This window comes from Heterocephalus glaber, unplaced genomic scaffold (assembly GCF_053883595.1).
Source record: "Heterocephalus glaber isolate CG9 unplaced genomic scaffold, H.glaber_assembly_v1.0 deba00001498, whole genome shotgun sequence".
NCBI classification, from domain to species: domain Eukaryota; kingdom Metazoa; phylum Chordata; class Mammalia; order Rodentia; family Bathyergidae; genus Heterocephalus; species Heterocephalus glaber.
The window spans coordinates 6,011,701-6,030,717 of NW_028258321.1; the positions used below are offsets into that span (position 1 = coordinate 6,011,701).

Here is a 19,017-nt window from a genome sequence, read left to right on the forward strand (position 1 = left end):
TCCGTCAACACGGTACTGCTCTTCATTCATTCATTCATTCATTTGAGACAGGGTCTTGCTATATAGGCTAGCTGGGCCTCAAACTAACTGTGTAGCCAGGCTGGCCTTGAACTTATGATTTTCCTGCCTCAGCCTCCTAAGTGCTGGGATTACAGACATGTACCACCCCACCTGGCTGTATCACTTACTAGTTCTATCTATGCTGGTTGTTTATTGTAGTTCAGCCAGAGAGCACAGGAGGGACCTAAGCATAAGAAGTAAACCAGGGGGCTGCAGATTTAGCTCAGTGGTTCTGTCTCCTGCCTCAAAAGTGCAAGGACCCGAGTTTGATCCACAGTACCAAAAAAAAAAAAGAAGTAAACCAGGTACAGGAATGGAACTGCTACAAGGTAGACAATGGCAGTCTTAACCCTCTGAAGCAATTCACAGGAGCCTGCAGAGGTTTAAGGCACAAGCTTCCTGCCTGCAGGCATTCCAGGTTCAGGTCCAGTGCCACCTGTTAGACTGCCAGTTCTGCAGTTGTGGGTGCAAGTCAGGGGTGCTAAATGTACCCTCTGCCTGAGGCCGTATCTGCACCTGACACCGTGGCCACAGTTTCTTTCATACCCGCCACTCTCCTGGATGTACTCTGCCTACCTGGCCACTGATCTCTTCTCTCCGGAGCAGCCGAATGGCCAGACGCAGCAACCCCACCACTGCCCGCTCCACAAGGAAACAGAAATCTTGTGCTTGGACACAGAGGTGGTACAGATGGTCTCGAACAGTCTGCCACAAACAGCCCACACGGTCTCTGAGAACAGAGAGATGAGGGTTTTCACGGCTGGAGAGGCCACTGAGCACAAGCCCCCTAGGCTTTTCATGGCTTCCCCTGACACCTAGTTACATGTGTTTCTCCCCGGAGCCCACTCAGCAAGACGGCTTCCATCCTTTGGCACAAGCCCCACGGACAGTGTGACCCAGAACTGCCCACACCTGCTTTCTCCTACCTGTTCTCCAACACGATCCTTAGGAGCATCTCCAGACAGAAAGCAGCATCTTCCTCATCATACGTCTCTTCATCTGGTGTCACTGAGACCAGAGCCTGGGGGCGGGACCAGGAGCGTAGGCATGGGGAGCCGGCTGCTGGCTCTGCTCCAACAGAAATCAGGGCACAAACCATTGCCCATTACCCCTGGGACCCAGCCATGCCTCCGCCTCTTTTTCTCCACGGTGTACCTTCATGAGCTCCTGCAGGGACTCCAGTTGGAGGAATTTGCTTTCCGTAATCATCTTTTCTGGGTCACATTGCTAGGGGGACACAAGAGAGAGGGTTGCAGAGAAGGCAGGGAAGACAGAGTCTCCCTGGTCTCAGCCCTGCATGACTCCATTTTTCAGTTCACAGCACAGCATCTGTTCAGCAGGGAGGGGCCTACACTTGCAAGGGTACCTTGATACAGTCCACGGCTGCTCTCTTGGCCTCTTGGTTCTCAGTGGATGGACCCCGCATGCTAGACTGCTCAGGACCACTCAGGGTCAGCCAGCTCACGAAGCTTAGTACTGTCGACTCTCCTCTGTAGGAAAAGGGCCCATGTCCCAGTGAGCCCCAAGTTCTGACCCTCCCTCCTCAAGGCCCTTAGCCTCTTGCCTGCCCTTACCGGTTTGATGGTGTCTCTTCTCGCTGGAGAGAAATCTTGCCATTGGGATCTACAAAATCTTCTACCTGGAAAAGTAGGTCAAGAATAGTTTCTTTCCATATGTCCTTTGCCTTTTTCAACCTTCAAGCAAAGTTCTTTGGATTTTTTCCTGTGGCCCTATGCCCACCAGTACTGCACCCCCTCCAAGTGTTGAGGGGCATGACTTCTATCAGCCTTCCTTTACAGGTACCCCAAGACCTGTGGCATTACATCCGAGGTTTCTGGTAAGCTCTGGCAGGCAGCAGGCTCAGTGCTCTTCTTACTCGGGTCTATATACAGATCACACAAAATGCTGGTGTTCCTCCCTTCTTGTCGACTCATCTACCAAGAATTACCTCCACCATAGCCTTGGGTAGCAGCTGAGCTCGGAAAAGCTGTAGCATGGCCTCCATGATATTCTTCCAGCCCTCCCGCAGGATGTCACCATGACGATGGGCCAGGTGGAATACTGTTTTGGCTGCAATGTGGGCTTTAGGGTTGCTTCCGAATACACTGGGCAGGTTCTCAATAGACTGGAAAAGAGGATGCGAAGAAGTCAAGTGCCTGGCTAATACGTATCTGCAAAGAAGACTCTCTCAGGCTTTGCTTCAATCCCCCATAATACTGGTGGGAAGGGCTAACCCGGTTAAGGTCTTCCTCACTATTGCATCTCCTCTCCCATCCCATCAAACAAGGCAACACTATTCTTTTTTTTTTTTTTTGGTACCAGGGATCAAACTCGGGTCTTTAGCTTGCGAGGCAGGCAGTGGAACTACTGAGCTAAATCCCCGGCCCAAGCCAACACTATTCTTATTCCAGAGTGTGACAGACAAATCAGCCTAAACTGTGGCATAGTGAAGGCAGACCCCTGGCTGTAAGAGAGGTCCTCCCAGAAATCCAAGTATAGTTCCTGCTCCCACTTACCTCACTGCTGAGAGCTGTGAATTTGCAGAGAGAGATGATGAGATTGTCAAACACATCGCTGAGGCCGTAGTGGGCGGAGATCATGGCACACTTCCTGTAATGTCAGCCCAACACAGAAACAAAGTCACTGGAAGGCCAGGCAGCCCTTCCAAGCTCCTGAGGAGGCTTGTATTGGGTTCCTCCCCAGTCAGTCCCAGAAAGAGACCTTTCGCTTCAGTCTGTTTGAGATCGAGCTTCCCAAGCTTCAGCCTCCCTCCACAAACTCAGTACGAACCCCATTCTATGGAAAGTAAGAGGGAGTTGAAGAGGAATGGAAACAATCATGTTAGCTCAGAGAGGTGGGAGGAGGTCAAGACCAAGGCCAGAGTGGGCTACCTGAAGCCTGAAATGGCTTTCTGGAGGATCGTCTCCTCAAGGCTTTTGTCAAAGACATAAGAGAGAGCAGCAATTGTGGGGCCCCAAGTCATAGTGAAGAGGTCAAGATCGTAGCTGCCAGGAGGCACACGTAGGAATATGCCTTCGGGGGTGGCACCTCGATGAAGCAGCACATTCCAGACGTAGTTCTCCCGAACCAAGCCTGTCTGCTCCTCAGGCATCACAATCTCCTCATTCCTGCCAGGAGGTAGGAAAGGATCAGGTGCACTGCTGTGAATCTGCTGCTTCTACAACAGGATGGGGCCTTGCCCAGGCAGGCATCTTCAACCACTATGAGGTCACTGAAGCTGCAACTCAAGGGTCTGTTCCCTACTCAGGCCTGGGGCCAGGGAGAAAGAAAGGAAAAGCCCCGTAATATCGAAGTCCTGTCTTTAAATGGGGCCTTCAGTTCTGTCACAAGAGATCATGTTCTTTTTGGGTGTCAGAGCATAAACAGATTCTCTCTTTTTCTCATTTATAGGGAAGAAGCAAGCATCTAATCTCTGACTCTGACCTTTGAATGAGTTAAGAGTACTCATGCCCCAGTCCCCATCTTGATTCTCTAGCAGCCAGAGAATGCATCTTGTAAGCTAGACAGAAAACCTAGCTGCTTTAGGTTCAGGAAATGGGGCCATAATATCCTACCCAAGAGAAGTTGTGTGGATGGAGGATGTAGCTCAGTGGCAGCATGTACAAGGCCCTGGGCTCACTCCCCAGCACATTTATAAATGGGTAAAAAATAAGAGACAGTTTGGACCCTGGCTTAGAGTACTGCAGACCCCTGCTGTTTAGGCTTTTCTAGGGAAGAAATGAGTGGGCAGAAAGTGGGCTCCTAGCTAAACCCCAGGGCATGTGAGTCACCGCAGTCTGTGCTTCTCCAGCAGAGATGCTGTGCTGCCTTCCATTTATACTCACTTGATGGCATGGTACATGTCCTCCAGGATGTCTTGCTCAAAGTCTTTGCCTCCGTTTACACCTTTTAGGTTCTTACGAAACTCCTAGAGACAGGCCAGTGAGGTTTTTTTCCCCTATTGTGTCAATGCTGAAGCCTCACCCAAAGAACTCTGGCTCTGGTCTGTGGTAAGTAAGACTTGGGACCCGTAGGTGAGAGAACTCACCTCCCCACCCCAGTTCCTCTCCCATATTGGCCAGCCCTCCCTGGGTCTTCTGGACAGAACCCTGTCTGCCAGGCTGACTGCCCAGAAATCCTGGTACCTCCAAAGCTGTGCTGGGTCTTCTCTGCCTCGCCTGGACCCACACTTACCTCCAGGGTCATGGGTACATTCTGTTTGCGAACGTTGTGGTTATGCTGGTCAGTGTTAAGCATGATGACAGCATAGGCCAGGGCAAAGCAGGCATCGCTATCAGCAAATGGGGAGCCATTACAGTTCTGAAAAAGCAAAGACCCCACCATTGTCAATGCCCTTCACCAACCCTCTCTACCCTCTCTGCCAAGCCTTTGGTCACGTCAGTGCTGGTACAGAGCGAGGTACCACCCAGAAAGTGCTAACTCCTTCACAGAAGCTGTTGTTCTCTCCATAGAGAGCTCTCTGGTGTTGCTCTCAGCCTTCTTAGGAGATAGCAGCTGTTTTGTTTTTTCTTTTAGTTGGGGGCTACAGAAACCCTCAAGCTGACTGACCTGGGGTCTGGAGTTCAGCCTCTGCAAATCTCACTCACCCTCCAGTGCTCTGTGAATGCCTCCAGTAACCTCTGGATGACGGGTGCTTCCCCAGGCAGGCGGAAAGCTTCCAGGTAGAGGCGGAGAGCTTCATCAAGCCGAAGACCCTGAAAGCTGAAGGTGCTGGAGGGAAAAGAAGCATAATAAAAAAAGAAGCTAGACGTGTGGAGCAATGTAGGTTGGGGTCTCTGTTAGCCACAGTCTCCCTAACTTTCTCTTACCTAGAACAGAGATGGCCGAGGGATCTGGCATAGGAGCAGTGTCTTAATCCTGGCCATCTTTAATACAGTCCCTGACCCTAGCACTGATCACGGGTTCTTTCATATCTGACAGCTCAGGCAAAATATGTGACCTGGACATCAGTAAGAACTGAGACTGCTTTGAGGAAGGGAGGCCCTGTCCCCTCCAACTGACTACCGATTATATTCCACATTTCTTTCTTCCCCTTGCAGAGCTGGGGATCAAATCCAGGGCCTTGTGCCTGCTAGGCAAGTGTTCTACCACTGAGCTACACTCCCAGCCCTCACGTTTCTTAGTTTCCTCACCTCACGAAACTTTCCAACAGGTCAATGTTTTTGCGGTCACTCACAAACTCTCCAATCATTTTCTTATCCAGCCGAGGGTTCTCTCGGAGCCACTGGGCTACTTCTGTGTTGTCCATTGGGATGGTGAGGAGACCTTTCTCCTGCAGAAACTGGATCCCTTTCTTTGGTTTCTGGTTGAACTGCTCTGTGCCAGTAATTAGTAGCTGGAGGAGAGACTAGAGGTGTCAGAAGCTACTCTGCCCTAAGTCAGACAAAAACAGGCTGTCCTCCACCATAGCCCATAGCTGGCCACCTAGTGGGCTCCTAGGACTTGGTTTTCTTTTCTTTTTTTGAGACAGAGTCTCGCTATGTAGTTCAGGCTGGTCTTGAACTCACTATGTAGCCCAGGCTGACCTCAAACCCAAGGTGATTCTCCTGCCTCAGCCTCCTGAGTGCTGGGATTACAGGCTAGGATGACTCTGCAACTGAGCCTGGGTCATTCTGGTCCTAGCTCTCCCCTATCCCTTTATGTCATCAGAAGTGACCGAGGAGCTCCTTGCCAGTCCTTTTCTGAAGGCACAAGATGCATGGGACAGCTCCTCTCCTCTAAATCAGGGGTGAGGGGAAAGTAGAAGAGCTAGAGGATTCCTTTCAGTGTTATATTCATCCCTGGCATCTGTTGAAAGTCAGCATCCTGTTTTTAGCTTGGCTTGGGCTTTCCTTCATTCTTTGGTTGCGTAGCTCTGAAGGCCCTAGGTTTGAAGGACAAGATGAACTGACTGTGATAATCACTCTGCTCTTTGTGTGTTCTGCCACAGCTTTGCAATCAAGGGCACACATAAGCCAAAGTCACTTAGGCTGGCAATAAGAGGAGAAAAGGGTTAAATAGAAAAAGTTTTTTTGTGTGTATTAAGAAAACCAAAAGCACAAGCAGTTATTTGAACTTTACTAAAGCACCAGAATAAATGTCAATTCCCTTGTATTGCCAGTCATCACACCAGGGCAGGAGATGAACAGTAACTTTGGTGACTCACATGACACCAGCTCCCAGGGCTCCTGTCACCATCACCACTAACAGGGCTGTCTGCTGGGACAGCATTTGCCCAGGGGCAAACAACAGCGCTGATCAACTATGTGGTTGTTAAGTAAGGGAAGGTCTTGACAGGGGCCTGGGAAGTTGCTGAAGGCCCAGTGAGCCCAAAGCCTAGCCTTAGAAAGCTGTACACGGAGCTGCGAGAAACTCCCTCAACCTCATCCTCATCCTCCGGGACAGAAACCCTACAAGAGACACCTAGACAGGGTGCAGAGGCTGAACTCTGGGAAATACATGTATGTATATACCTTTTTTTTGTTTTTAATTTCAATTAGTTCTCGTGGATCTGGCAGGAGACAGGAAAATCGAGGTGGCTTCTGGGTGAACTTTTTGTCAGCTAAGAAAGGGAGGAAAAGAGGGAAAACCCCATAAGACCTCTTTTACAAGGATAATGTCTTTTTTTTGTTGTTTTTGTTTGTTTTTGGTACCGTGGATCGAACTCGGGTCCTTGCGCTTGTGTGACGGGCGGCGTAACCACTGACCTAAATCCCTGGCCCTTTTTGTTGTTCTTTTTGAGACAAGGTCTTGCTGTATAGTTTAGGCTGGCCTTGAACTCATTATGTAGCTCAGGCACTCATGACAATCCTCCTGCCTCAGCTTCTCAAAGTTAGGATGACAGGTATGTGCCACCACATCTGTTATATGAGGACAATGTCTTTTGGAAGGTCACTGATACACTCCTCAATGAAAAGGAGGAACCTCAGAAATCTTGTCCTCACCAGTCTCTTCTGCCCTGTAAGTCCTACCTTCTGGGCCTCCAAGTGTTTTATTTCCTCTTCTGGATTTGAAGGCATGGCAAGCTAACAGGGCTCACTTGGGTACTGCCTAGGCCACTCTGCCCCCCCGCCATGCCTTCCTTTGCTTAGGGTGGTGGACACCCAGTACCCACCCCCAGAGTTACCAGCTTCCTCCAGATCACCGCATCCTGGCTTCCCATGTTCTGCTGGCAGCCACCCTCCACCAAGCAGATGAAGGCCTGGGACATCTGATGCCATGCCTGTGGCTTTCCCATCACTGCCTGCTCTCTCATCTAGGAAGAGAAAAAGATACAGATAGGAAGGCAAGCAGAGCTGCAGGACAGGTTGATTCCCAAGCCAAGATCTGTATGTTCCCATACAGGGCACAAACCCTAACAGGACAAGTAAGCAGTCACTGTCTCAGGTCAGGCCAATACTGAATTCTATAATTTAACAAAGAGATTACTTTCCAGGCACTTTCTCTGACCTCCTGCAACTTCAGTGTCAAGGAAGACAGAGAAGATTAATTCGAGTGCAGGCAGATATTGTGTGTAGGAAATAGCAGAGTCTGGTGCTCTTAGGGGCAGAAGTCCTACATCCTTTATTCTCTTCTCTTGCCATGAAGAAATAGTAATTCTATAAAAACTCCAAAGTAGGGGGGAGGAGAAAGGGAGCAGTTGAATCTTACTAACTTCCCTGTTTGGCCAGTGGTTCAAACCACCAAACTCTGGAAACATAGAATTGAGAGCAACCCAGGGGAAGTGACTGAAGGACAGGAAAAACCACTCTGTGAGAAGAGAAGGGATAAGCACAGAACTCTAGGATCATCAAAGAAAGAAATGCAGTTTGATCCCTAATATTCCAGGGAGGGGAGGGCAGAAGGGAAGGGAAAGGAGAGAGAGAGGGAGAGGGAGAGAAGGGGAGAGGAAGATGGAGAGGGGGAGGCCAGGGATTTAGCTTAGTGGTTCCGCTGCTTACCTCGAAAGCGCAAGGTCCTGAGTTTGATCCCCGGTTAAAAAAAAAAAACAACAAAAAAACCATGGAGATGGGGAGAGAAAGAAGGCGGAGGAGGCAGTGGCAGAGGGCAGAAGAAAACAAATGCCTCTTACCATTGCTAGCTTCTCGAGTGCCATCTGCCGCCTCATGGCCGGGTCTGGCTGTCTCTTTCTTCTCCTGCTGGGTGAGGTTGTTGAGGACTTTGGCTTGGCAGTGGGCCTCAGTGCTGTCAATCACTGTCAACAGGGCATCAAGAGACAGCAGGTGTGTTGTATGGAGCTGACCTGACACAGGGAAGGCATTCTGCAAAGTAAACATCCATTAGATTTGGGGTTAGAATACTTCATACTTGGTTCTTCCCCAAATCTCAAAACCCATGACTTCTACTGCCTTTAGAAAATGCCCTTCTTCCTGTTTCCCATCTCTGAAATGTTCTCCTCCTTTTACATAGCATAATCACTACCACCAAGATTTCCTCCATACAGCCCTTTCACCAGAGGCCAGAATAGTACTCAGCACCTTGGACAGCAGCTTGGTGAGGTCCTCAAAGAGGTTGGAACAGTAGTAGTCACAATCATAGTTGATGTAGAGCTCAGTGACAAAGCTGGGTATGCGCCACAGCTGCACAATGGCCTCCAGTGCCATCTCCTTCATCTCATAAGGCATCTTGGGGTTTTCCACAGTGATGATCTCCATGAGTTTTTTAATGTACATCTGGCAATAACCCAGGGAATTCCATTTGAATGAGGAAAGGATTTAGGAAAAGAAGATTAGATGGGAAGAACATTAAACAGGAAGTAGAAGCCCAATCAGAAGGTCCACATTAATAGACACCTAAAAGCATTTCACCCCTATATACATCCCCCTCTTTGGTCTCCATGCTGGGGGATAGGCCTGATTCTCTTCCTTATGCCTAATCCCAAAGACAATGTCTACTGCCTTGTCTGTGTTTTCTAGGTAACCCCGACCTTATCCTATTTAGAGTTCCTTTTTGCAATTTAGTGGCAGTGGTGGCTTGACTTGCAAGAGGGTAAGAAGAGCTGTTCCCAGTCATTGTGAGGTTACCTGCCAGCCCTTACATTTGGGTTTTCCCATTTTATAGTCAGCCAGTTTTCTCTGGCTTCTTTGAACTTTTCCACTATAGAAGCCAGCCAGCGAACCAAACCATGTAGACTAAAGTCACCCTCCTGTAGGAAGCCACCCCTATCCCACCCCTGCAGCATCACACAGCTGGCCCTACTGACGATACCATAAAACACCATTTGGTTTTTGTTTTCATTCCAAGGTCAAGAAACTTACCTCTAATTGGAACTTGAGGTGCTCCCTCATACTCTCAAACAGTAGGAAGCATACTCTCAGGGAAGCAGCATAAAGGTTCAGCCGCTCTATGCTGAGTAGCTGGAGATTAGAGGAGAGATTTCTGAAGCTGACTCTTGGCTCAGCCAATACAGAAGCAGGAGAGTAAACGGGTGAAGCTGCCCCTGAGGTCCTGTGGAATTTTTTGTCTAGCCATTTCTACATTCTCTCAACTAGCAGAGTCTCTGCAGAGCTACTAGAACTCTTTTACTATGACTGTTGGCCAACTGGGAGGAAGGTGCTTTCCTGGGACCCATATTTTGCACAACCAGCCAAGCCTTGTGCTCCCCTGGCCTTTGAGAGACCCTAAAATACACTCAGGGGCTCTGAGCAATCTGGTCTTACCTGGAATAAGTGGCGGCTCATCTCGTCCTTGATGAGGCCCAAGAGGGTCTGGCACTGGGCTACGGGGGCTGACTCAAGGGCCACCGTCAACAAGTGCAGTCCCATGTGGATCATGACCTCTGAGTTGTGTCGGTCGTGTGGATTAGTGAGGGAGATAAGGAAGCGGAAGAGCTCTCGGATGCAGGGAAGACCATAGGGAACCAAAGCTGTACCTGGGAAGGTGATGAGGACTATCAAACTGCCAAGAAACAACTGGCCTGCTGGCCTGGCCCAGCCTGCCCTGCACTATGTAAGGGAATTTCAAATAAGGTATTCTCTTCAAGGAAAAGGATTTTCCCTACCCTTAGGGAGGTGAGAGGATGAGCCTTTCTCATCAAGGGAATCAGGATCAAGGATCTTTCCTTTCTGTTAAAAGCCCTAACCTTGGGCCAGGGATTTAGCTCAGTGGTTCCGTCGCCTGCCTGGCAAGCACAAGGTTCTGAGTTTGATCCCTGGTGCCAAAAAAAAAAAGCCCTAACCTTTCTATTCTTCTCCCTCACTTCCTACTGTCCACCAAACTCCCTCTGTATAAATTAGGGAAGGGCTCCATCTGTGCCACAGTTCTATGGCTGAGTCCATTTGCTGCCTAGAAAATGGCCTAGAACCAGGGACTAGCAAGTAGCAGTCATCTGGTCCAAGCTGACCTAGGCTCATGCAGCTCAGGGGGAGATGAATGGGTAGGGCCCACCAGGCAGTGCTTACCTTCTTTCTGGGAAGACTGTGTAAAGCGCACGCCTCGGGGATTCACGTAATCCATGTCATGAACAGAGGCTGAGTCAGAGTGGTCAGCAGGGGATGTACACTCCTCTAGTACTTCAGGAATGGATTCTACTGATGCTGTTTGGGCCTTTTCCATGGGGGTCCCCTCTTGCTAAGACCAGTAGCAAGCATATACAGGAAGAGGGATGAAATAAGAGCAACTTAGAACTTACAGTACACTCTTGAAGTACTTGTCCTTCAAGCTGTCTTTGGTGGACTACAGAGGCAGGGCCAGCTTGGTGGTTTATGAATCACTGCAAGTAGCTCAGGGCAGGAGTGTGATGAAGGGCTCGAGAAAACATCTCCTCTGTCATTGACCTATGGGGACTAGAACCCTAGGTATGCTTTAGAAGCTCTCACAGGCTTAGGGTTTGGATCATGACCTTCCAGAAAAGCCATGGTTGGCAATAGGGAACTGCCTATATGCATAACTTGATATATCTCATGAGCTCCCCATCATACTAAGTTCAGGCTACATAGGTCTTCTGGGCAGCACAACTAATTCAGAGAAACAGGGAAGAATTTCCTGCCTGAGCCAAGGCCTGGATACAAGATTCAAAGGATCAAGCCACTTCCCACATTAGAAGATTAGGGAGGGGCCTCTAGAAATCAAAGCCATACCTGGGGGTCGGGCTGCTCAGGAACTCCCAGATCACTGCTGCCAGGCTCTGCAGCTGTGTGGTATGCTGGAGAGCCAGGTTGTTCCAAGTCAGTGAGGTCTTCCTTGGATGTTGCCTGGGAGGAGAATTCCAGGCCACTGTCTGTGGAGGGACTGACGACTGCTGAGGCAGGTTCTGAACTTCCTGATGAGATGGGTGTGGGCACATCAATGAAGGGCATGCCACCTGCCAAGGAGAAGAGAGACTGTGGGCAAAACATGCCGTCCATGGCACCACGGCCTGTTTCCCAGACTGCATGCTCTGCTCTGCACACTTTTCTCTAGAGAAGTCAGAGTTCCTCTGAAAGGAGGACACACTTAAGTTACTGCAGGATTGCTGAATGGTCACAATCTGATTGACTGGAGTTTCCCTTTTGGCTCTAAGCAAAAAGACAAAGCCCCTTGGTTGGTTGGTTGGTCTTCCACTTCAAAATCCCTGAAAAGGAGCTTTTCTTCTATCTGTTCTAATCAGAGGAAGCAGCCCAGGACACTCACTGGTGAGGTTAGTGGATAAGGAGGTCCCGTTGGAGGTGGGCAGCTCTGAACTTGGTGTGACTTTGGTCATATGACGTGGAGGCCGGGGAGATCTCTTCTGTTTCTTCCACTTGGATGAATCACTCATGCCTCCGGCTCTCATTTTCAGCTGGAAATATCATACCTCATTAGCACTCTATTCAAATTAAGATTCCATCCCTAGAAATCTCTCTTTAGTCTGCCTGGTCCCTAGGAAACTGCCTCCAGACCATCAGATTGCATTTGTACCCCTCTAGCCTGGCTTTCACACTTGCCACTCTTCAGGGTGATATGGCAGCCTCTGTGTGGAAAGTGACATTGTTTCCGGGATGGCCACTGAGGAGACTCGTCACTCTGCTCCCTGGGTCCTGGCTATTCCATTAGGCAAGAAGTCCGGAGTCTTGTACCTGATGCATGACCCTCTTGCAGAAAGGGGCAGGGTGGGGATCTTTTGCCCAGGGCCTCAGATCTATAGGTCCACGGATTCCTAGGCTTTCCTGCTCAACGGCTCTGCAAAGCAGCCTGCTACTTCTTGTTCTTATCCAACCCTGAGAGCAAACTCCAGCGGTGGGGAGCCGATGGCATGTGTGCCGCAGTGCCTACTTATACAAGTGGAAGCCCTGAGAGGTTCGCTGTCACTGGACTACTCCTTCGTGTCCAGACTCACAGCTTTGTTACTGCTGTGTGGACTGGGTCTAGACAGTAAATGGATCCCTTTCTGTCTGGGATTTCTGCATTAAATTGTTGAAAGACTAATTCCTTGGAGCTGGAAAGGAGTGGCATCCCAGTGTATTTGTGGAGTTAAGGATGGAGGGTCATGTCATGCTGCTGTCCTGCTCTCCGCTGCTCCCAATTTTGGCATTCTACTGGGACCTCTTGTCCTCCTCCTTGCTGGTCTTTCTAGATGGATTCATTTATTTATTTATTTTTGGACACAAGGTCTCACTGTGTAGTTCAGGCTTTCAGAGTTTAGGGGATCTTGAGGAAGGGAGCCTATTCCCAAATATCAAGAGGAATTAAACAAATTTTTATAAAATTCCATCTAGAAGCTGGGCGTGATGGTGGATGCCTGTAATCCCAGCACTCAGGAGGCTGAGGCAGGAGGATCACCATGAGTTCAAGGCCAGTCTGGGCTCCATGGTGAGTTCAAGGCTTTCCTGAATTACACAGTGAGATCCTGTCTCAAAGGGTCTCAAAAAACAAAACAAAACATAATTCTGGGAGGAGTGAGCCAAACATACAGCAGGGCAAGAAGTCCAAGTGATTAGTGAGGGAAAACAAGGACTTCCAGTCTTTCCTGGCAGTTGTCTCCAAGCTCCAAAAGATACTAAGAACTGGGTCCACTTTTATGGGGTAGCTTTTCTCCCCAGGAAACTGTCCCATGTCAGTCCTACTTTCATAGAGAATGACAGTCACTTACTGACATTCCTTCTGTATTAGGATGGGTCTTTCTTAGTTCCCTCTCTATCCTCTGCAAAGCTAGCTCCAACCTGGTCATTTCAATGAATGTTCTTGGCCTTCTGGCTGGAGTAGGGGCTGAGAAGCTGCCAGGTGTCACAAATGCTTCAGCTTTTATCAAGTATAATTATGTTCCCTGTCCTAAGATCCTAAGATGCAGGGGCAGGTGTTCATGGTACCCTACACCACCTTATCTGTACAACTCTGTATTCCAAAGGACAACAAAAGCTTTACAAAAAAAGAGCAGGTTCCATGTTAATTATCATGGGCAACATGCTAAGTAGCCCATGAAGAGAGCTGCAACTTGAGACTATCTAAGCATACAGAAGAAACTTGAGCAATGCATTAAAGAGGACACAGGCCTCTGTTTAGCTAGGGACATGGACACGGACACAGACACACACACAATCTTCAGTGACCTTGATGTCCACGTTTACCTCTCATATAAACACTCTTGCAATAGATAGCTGAGGGTCTCCTACTCCCTTCTCTCTCTTCCTGAGGCATGTACATGGGGCTTAGGGTCCCCTTAGCTTGGGCTCCTGTCCTCATCTCTCCTACATCTTGATTTGCAGGAAAAGAGTATCTTTGCAAATATCAAAGTATTCCCAGTGCCCTGGGCTGTCTCAGGACCATGTTCCCTTCTCAATCTAGACCTGTAAACCTCAGAATGGTGCCTTTAATGGTACCAAGAAATAAAAGACCCACCAGATGGACTACCTTTTCCTTTCAAACCCAGTTCAGATATCCAGGTTGACTTGAGGCAGGGAAAGAGAAGAGGAAAAAGGTCTCTGTAGTTTCCCCAGAAATGGAGATCTTAGATTTCTCCATGACAGCAGCAGGACGGAGGCTCTCACTGTGATATTCAGAGTTCCTCTGCCTCCAGACAACAAGAGCCCAGGAGAATTCCAACACTGCACAGCTACAAGCACATGCAACTTTCCCAAAGCCAAGCTGCTGTTACCAGGAAGGGTAAGTTGTGCTCTACATAATGGAAATAAGTAGGACCTAGGTGTTATGTATAAAAAATTAACATTTAAAGAAATTAATAAAAAGGAGGAAAGGAAAGGGAGAGGGAGAGAGACCTTGAGGTTCTTAAAGAGCAGTACCCTCTCTAACTGGTTCAGGGCTTTGGTCTGCTCCCCACTACTTAGTTCCAGTTTGTTGAGGAGACATGGAGAAATCTGTGAAAGACAGGCAAATGCATGATTTAAACAGAATGAAATAAACTCAGACACACGCCAGAAGGGCACAGGGCAGGAATGGGGATGAAGGGCTGGGGACGGGAAGGTCAGGTATGTGGCCCTAACAACCAGGGTCATCTCCATGGGAAGAACCTCTTAGGGCTGCAAACAGAATCTTCAGAAAGTCAGGATTCAGTTTAAGAAAAAAGTGGGCTGTGCTTCTGACCATCATTCTTTTCCTAGTAGTTTAAAAACCCTTTGCAGTCTGGGTTGATTTATGTCTTTTTTTGAGACAGTCTAACTATGTAGTTCAGGGTGGCCTTGAACTCATGGTGATCCTCCTGCCTCAGCTTCCTGGGGATTTTTGTCTTTAGGAGAAACTAGAGCAAGTGTAAGCCCAGTCTTGTCCAGTATTAGGATAGGATGTGAGGCATAGGCTCTCTAGGATTCCTACCTGCTAACAAGGCTGAGCCCCCAAGGGATGACTGGACTTACATCTTTGTCAATAAACATTTTAAATCCAGCCTGATGGGCCTCACCCAGGTTCCACGAAGGACTGGCTCACCAATTTATGTTGTGGGTTAACAAAGGAGGCCGAAAGGAAGGGTTGGGGAAGGAGAGAAGCTGGGAAAGGATAAATTTCTCCCTAAAGGAGAGCTATTTCTAGATTCTGAGCAGAACAGTCCAGGCCAGCAGTGGCAAGCCCATGGCACATGTGCTGCAGCGGGCCGTTTGCATCATTAAGAGCTCTGAAAGTTTTGCCATCACCAGTCCAGCCACAAGCTTGTCTTCACTTTGGAGGGTACCCATGGTACTGATGGGAGAGTCACACCTCAGTGGGGACACAGACCCTCAGACCCTACCTTCTTCATGTTGGTCCCCATGCAGTTCTTGGGCTCTTCTTTAAACTGAGGTAACCTATAAAACAGAATCCCACAAATTGTCACTGGGGATACTGACAACTGTCCTCCTCCACGCCAGCCACAGACAAAGGTCCTTTAGACCACAGCATCCCTGTCTCTTAGGAAAGCTAGTTATTCTCAAGAAGCAGATAACTTCATTTGTGCGTGCGTGTGCGCACTCGATGCATACACGTATGTGTATGGTACTTGGTACTGAACCCAGGGAGCACTGCGATCCATCCTCAGTCCTTCTGAGAAAGGGTCTTGCTAGGTTTCCCAGGCTGGCCTCGAACTTGTGATCCTCCTGCCTCAGCCTCCAATGTAGCTGGGATTACAGGTGTGGGTCACCACGCCTGGCCTAATTTCATCTTTTTCAGAGCTTCATCAAAGAGCCACTGGAATTGAGGGAAGTATGACATGGACCAAAAAGGCAATCACTAAGGCAAGGTTACTAAGTGCCCATGGAGAGCAGAGGCTCTTTCATCCTTGGCAAGAACTGCTGAAAACCAAAAGATGGGGACAGGGCAACCTACCAAAACCCCAGGAGCCTGAGCATAGGACAAAAAGTAAAAAGCAGGTTGGAGGGTCAGGGATTTAGCTCAGTGGTACCACCCCTGACTTGGCAAGTGCAAGGTCCTGAGTCCAATCCCTGGTACAAAAAAAAAAGGCAAAAAAAAGCAGGTTGGAGCTTTAAAACAAGGAAATTCGAGGCTAAGGAGTAAGGCATTCTGGCCAGGGATTTAGCTCAGTGATTTCGCTGCCTGCTGTGCAAGTGCAAAGACCTGAGTTCAATCCCCGGTACAAAAAAAAAAAAATTCCTGCCACAAGGAGTAAGGATTAAGGCATTCTTTGCAGCAGGTTTAAGGCCCATCTAGTCTGTTGATAATAAGGATTATTATCTATGGACCTGAAAGCAAAAAAGAAATACCAGGGGAAGTGTTAAAGCGATCACTTCAGTTCCTCTCAAAGTGAGTTCATTGAAAGGAAGTGCAGGAGACAGTAGGTTGGTCAGAAACCTTAGGTTGATGGCCTTACCTAGGGAAAGTAACATTTTGGTTTGCCTAGGACTGAGGGGTTTGTCAGGAGGCAGAACTTGAAGTGCTACAATCAAGTCAGTCCTGGGTAAACCAAGATGAGAGACAGCAGATCAGCTCTCACAACTGCTGGTCACCCTAGCCTTGGCCTTCACCCACAGAAATTGGACTGTGCTCTGGGAGCTCAGCAACCTGCTCTAGGACCCCCAAGCATGACTTCCACTCTGGGTTCCCTTTCCCAGTTGCTATCTGTACAGAAACAGACACAAGCAGGGAGGCAGAACAAACTTGGCCAGCCTACATGAAATAACCCTCTGCCTTCCCGAGGCCAAGCCAGCTCCTTCCTTCTCCTCCCTTGTTCAGTAACCCTGGGCCCAGAGAACTGCCCCTATCCATAATCCCAGCAGCCTCTGATGTGGCCATGGGGTTGGCCAGGCCCCTGAAGTGGCTCTGTGGAAGCAGGCAGACTCAAGAGGCCTGGGCAGCCGGGCTGAAGCAAACAGCAGCAGGTTTACCTTGTGAAGAGCAGCTGCACCATGTCTACGAGAGTGTGCTCTGCGGATTTTCTCAATAACTCTGCACAGGCAAAAACAAATAACACAGGTGTCATTACTTGCTGTGCTATTATCAGGAGGCTTCTCAGAGCAGACTCCCCTCCAAACCTTGTTTACCAAGGATTATGCCTAACTTATTAAAACCAGCTTCAGCTCGGCCTGGCAGCCATCACTTTGCTGGCCCACTAGGTGACACTACTGAGTCAGGGAAAAGGGGTGCTCTACACGTTTGCTGAGGTTGCAGGCTGGTGTCAATCCCAGAAACCTCCAGGGAGAGGGATTTGTGCTGGGGCTGAGTCAGTCTGGGCTCATCCCCACCCCTGCCCTGGTGTGATGGGTTGAGGTCTCTATTCCATCACAACGGTCTAATAGTCTTCTAGATCCCAAAGGCTTCACAAGTAGGCGATGGAGAACCTCTGAGTCTTCCATCTCGCCAAGGCTGATGCATCCTACGTACACACTCAAACCCTGGCCCCAGGAAGAGCAGAGGAGCCAGTACTCAAGCACCTACCACTGAGCCTCATTTCAAAGCAGATCCGGAAGCAAGACTGCATAATCTCACACACAGATTCATTGGTCAGGTGGGCACCCACTGGGGTCAGCAACAGAGTCCGGAGAACCTGAGCAGGAAGAAAGAGGAGACATTGTGGTACCAAGGCAGGCGAGGTGAAGAGGTTTACCTATGGGGAGAGAAGCTACCTAGTATTCCCCGGTCTCCAGGGAAGTTCTCAAGGATAAAATTCTGTGAGTGTGTGTGTGTGTGTGTGTGGTTTTTTGAGGCGGGGTCTCACTTTGTAGCTCAGGGAGGCCTTGAACTCAATGATCCTCCTGCCTCAGCCTCCCAAGTGCTGAGGTCATAGGCGTGCGGCACCACACCAAGTTAGGCTTTTTAAAAAATCTTTTTATTTTTGGTGCCAGAGATCGAACTCAGGTCCTTGCGCTTGCAAAGCAGGCGGTGGAACCGCTGAGCTAAATCCCCAGCCCAGTAGGCTTTTTTTTGTTTAATTAAAAATATTTTTTCAGCACTGGGGATTGAATCCAGAGCCTCATGCATGCTAGGCACGCACCCACCACTGATTTACATCCTCAGGCAAGAGGCAAGTTTGTGGTTTTTTTTTTTGGTACCAGAGATCAAACTCTGGACTTTGTGCTTTCGATGCAGGCACAGTGCCACTGAGCTAAATCCCTGACCCTAGAGGCAAGAGTTTAAAAAGAGGCAGCATATCTTCATGGAAACAGTCTATATGTCCATCAAAAGATCAATGTAGGGCCGGGGATTTAGCTCAGTGGTTCTGTCACCTGCCTCAAAAGGAGAAGGATCTGAGTTCGATCCCTGGCAACAACAACAAAAAAAGATCAATGCGCATCAACACACGAATGGATTAAAATGTGGTATTTTTACACACAGAGTACTTGCACAATAGAGTATTGCTCTGCCATCAAGAAGGATAGACGTAAGTTGTTTTTTTTTTTTGTACCGGGGATTGAACTCGGGACCTTGTGGTTGCAAGGCAGGTGACGGCACCACTGAGCCAAATCCCCAGCCCTAGACCGAAGTTATTTGTAGGAAAATGTATGCACTTTGAAAACATAATATTATGTGAAGCAACTCAGTCACAGAAGCTTAAATATCACATGGTTTCTATTATATGAAACCTCTTTATATATAGATATAGATATAGCTATTTGCATGATAGCAAAAAGGAGAAAAATAAAGTAATGTAACCCAGTGTGGACAATGTATCTAAAAGTATACCTTGTACCTTGACTTTGTATATGTCATGTTTTATACGTTCTTTGGCCTAGCAGTCTGGTTTTTAATCTATATGCATGATAATTAGCTTTATAAGCTCTTATAAGATACACAAATGAATCTGGTGCTGGAAAAATAAAGGAAAGGTGGAGGGAGGGGAGAAAGAAGAGAATTTAAATGTGTTATGGACATGTATCAAACTTCTATGGTGAATGTAATCATCATGTACTCCAACATATAGTAATACAAGTACAAAAATTAATCGAAAAATGAAAAAAACCCGAAACCAAAATATATAAAAAACCAAAAAAACGTTTATAGTTCTCAATGTATACGTAAGAAATCAAAAAGATGTTTCTAAACTGGACTTTTTGGTTTTGGCATTAGTAAATTTTGTGCTCTCTCTCAAAAAAAAAAAAAAAGAAAAGAGGTTAGCAAGGGTGC

The 19,017-nt window shown here is 48.3% G+C and overlaps 1 protein-coding gene across 21 annotated transcripts in view; it reads right to left on the reverse strand.

The window, feature by feature from the left end:
• Gbf1 (golgi brefeldin A resistant guanine nucleotide exchange factor 1) overlaps positions 1–19,017 on the reverse strand; it is a 130,204-nt gene that overhangs the window by 14,620 nt on the left and 96,567 nt on the right. For 9 of the 21 annotated variants that reach the window (XR_002389764.2, XR_002389763.2, XM_087185740.1 and 6 more), the window contains exons 6-30: positions 17,332–17,440; positions 16,782–16,842; positions 15,194–15,248; positions 14,232–14,330; positions 11,671–11,818; positions 11,139–11,362; positions 10,461–10,629; positions 9,720–9,931; positions 9,318–9,416; positions 8,538–8,732; positions 8,132–8,321; positions 7,175–7,315; positions 6,534–6,622; positions 5,214–5,416; positions 4,668–4,791; positions 4,255–4,380; positions 3,906–3,988; positions 2,952–3,188; positions 2,577–2,670; positions 2,009–2,185; positions 1,635–1,699; positions 1,427–1,550; positions 1,216–1,287; positions 987–1,081; positions 637–790 (exon numbers count right to left, since the gene is read on the reverse strand). Coding sequence is in view for 19 of the 21 variants with exons in the window: in XM_087185740.1 (XP_087041866.1) it covers positions 637–790; positions 987–1,081; positions 1,216–1,287; positions 1,427–1,550; positions 1,635–1,699; positions 2,009–2,185; positions 2,577–2,670; positions 2,952–3,188; positions 3,906–3,988; positions 4,255–4,380; positions 4,668–4,791; positions 5,214–5,416; positions 6,534–6,622; positions 7,175–7,315; positions 8,132–8,321; positions 8,538–8,732; positions 9,318–9,416; positions 9,720–9,931; positions 10,461–10,629; positions 11,139–11,362; positions 11,671–11,818; positions 14,232–14,330; positions 15,194–15,248; positions 16,782–16,842; positions 17,332–17,440 (3,345 nt within the window). In the remaining 2 variants the exon portion in view is untranslated. The remainder of the gene's footprint in view (positions 1–636; positions 791–986; positions 1,082–1,215; positions 1,288–1,426; positions 1,551–1,634; positions 1,700–2,008; positions 2,186–2,576; positions 2,671–2,951; positions 3,189–3,905; positions 3,989–4,254; positions 4,381–4,667; positions 4,792–5,213; positions 5,417–6,533; positions 6,623–7,174; positions 7,316–8,131; positions 8,322–8,537; positions 8,733–9,317; positions 9,417–9,719; positions 9,932–10,460; positions 10,630–11,138; positions 11,363–11,670; positions 11,819–14,231; positions 14,331–15,193; positions 15,249–16,781; positions 16,843–17,331; positions 17,441–19,017) is intronic. The other 12 variants (XM_087185746.1, XM_087185744.1, XM_004866404.4 and 9 more) reach the window with 6 other exon arrangements.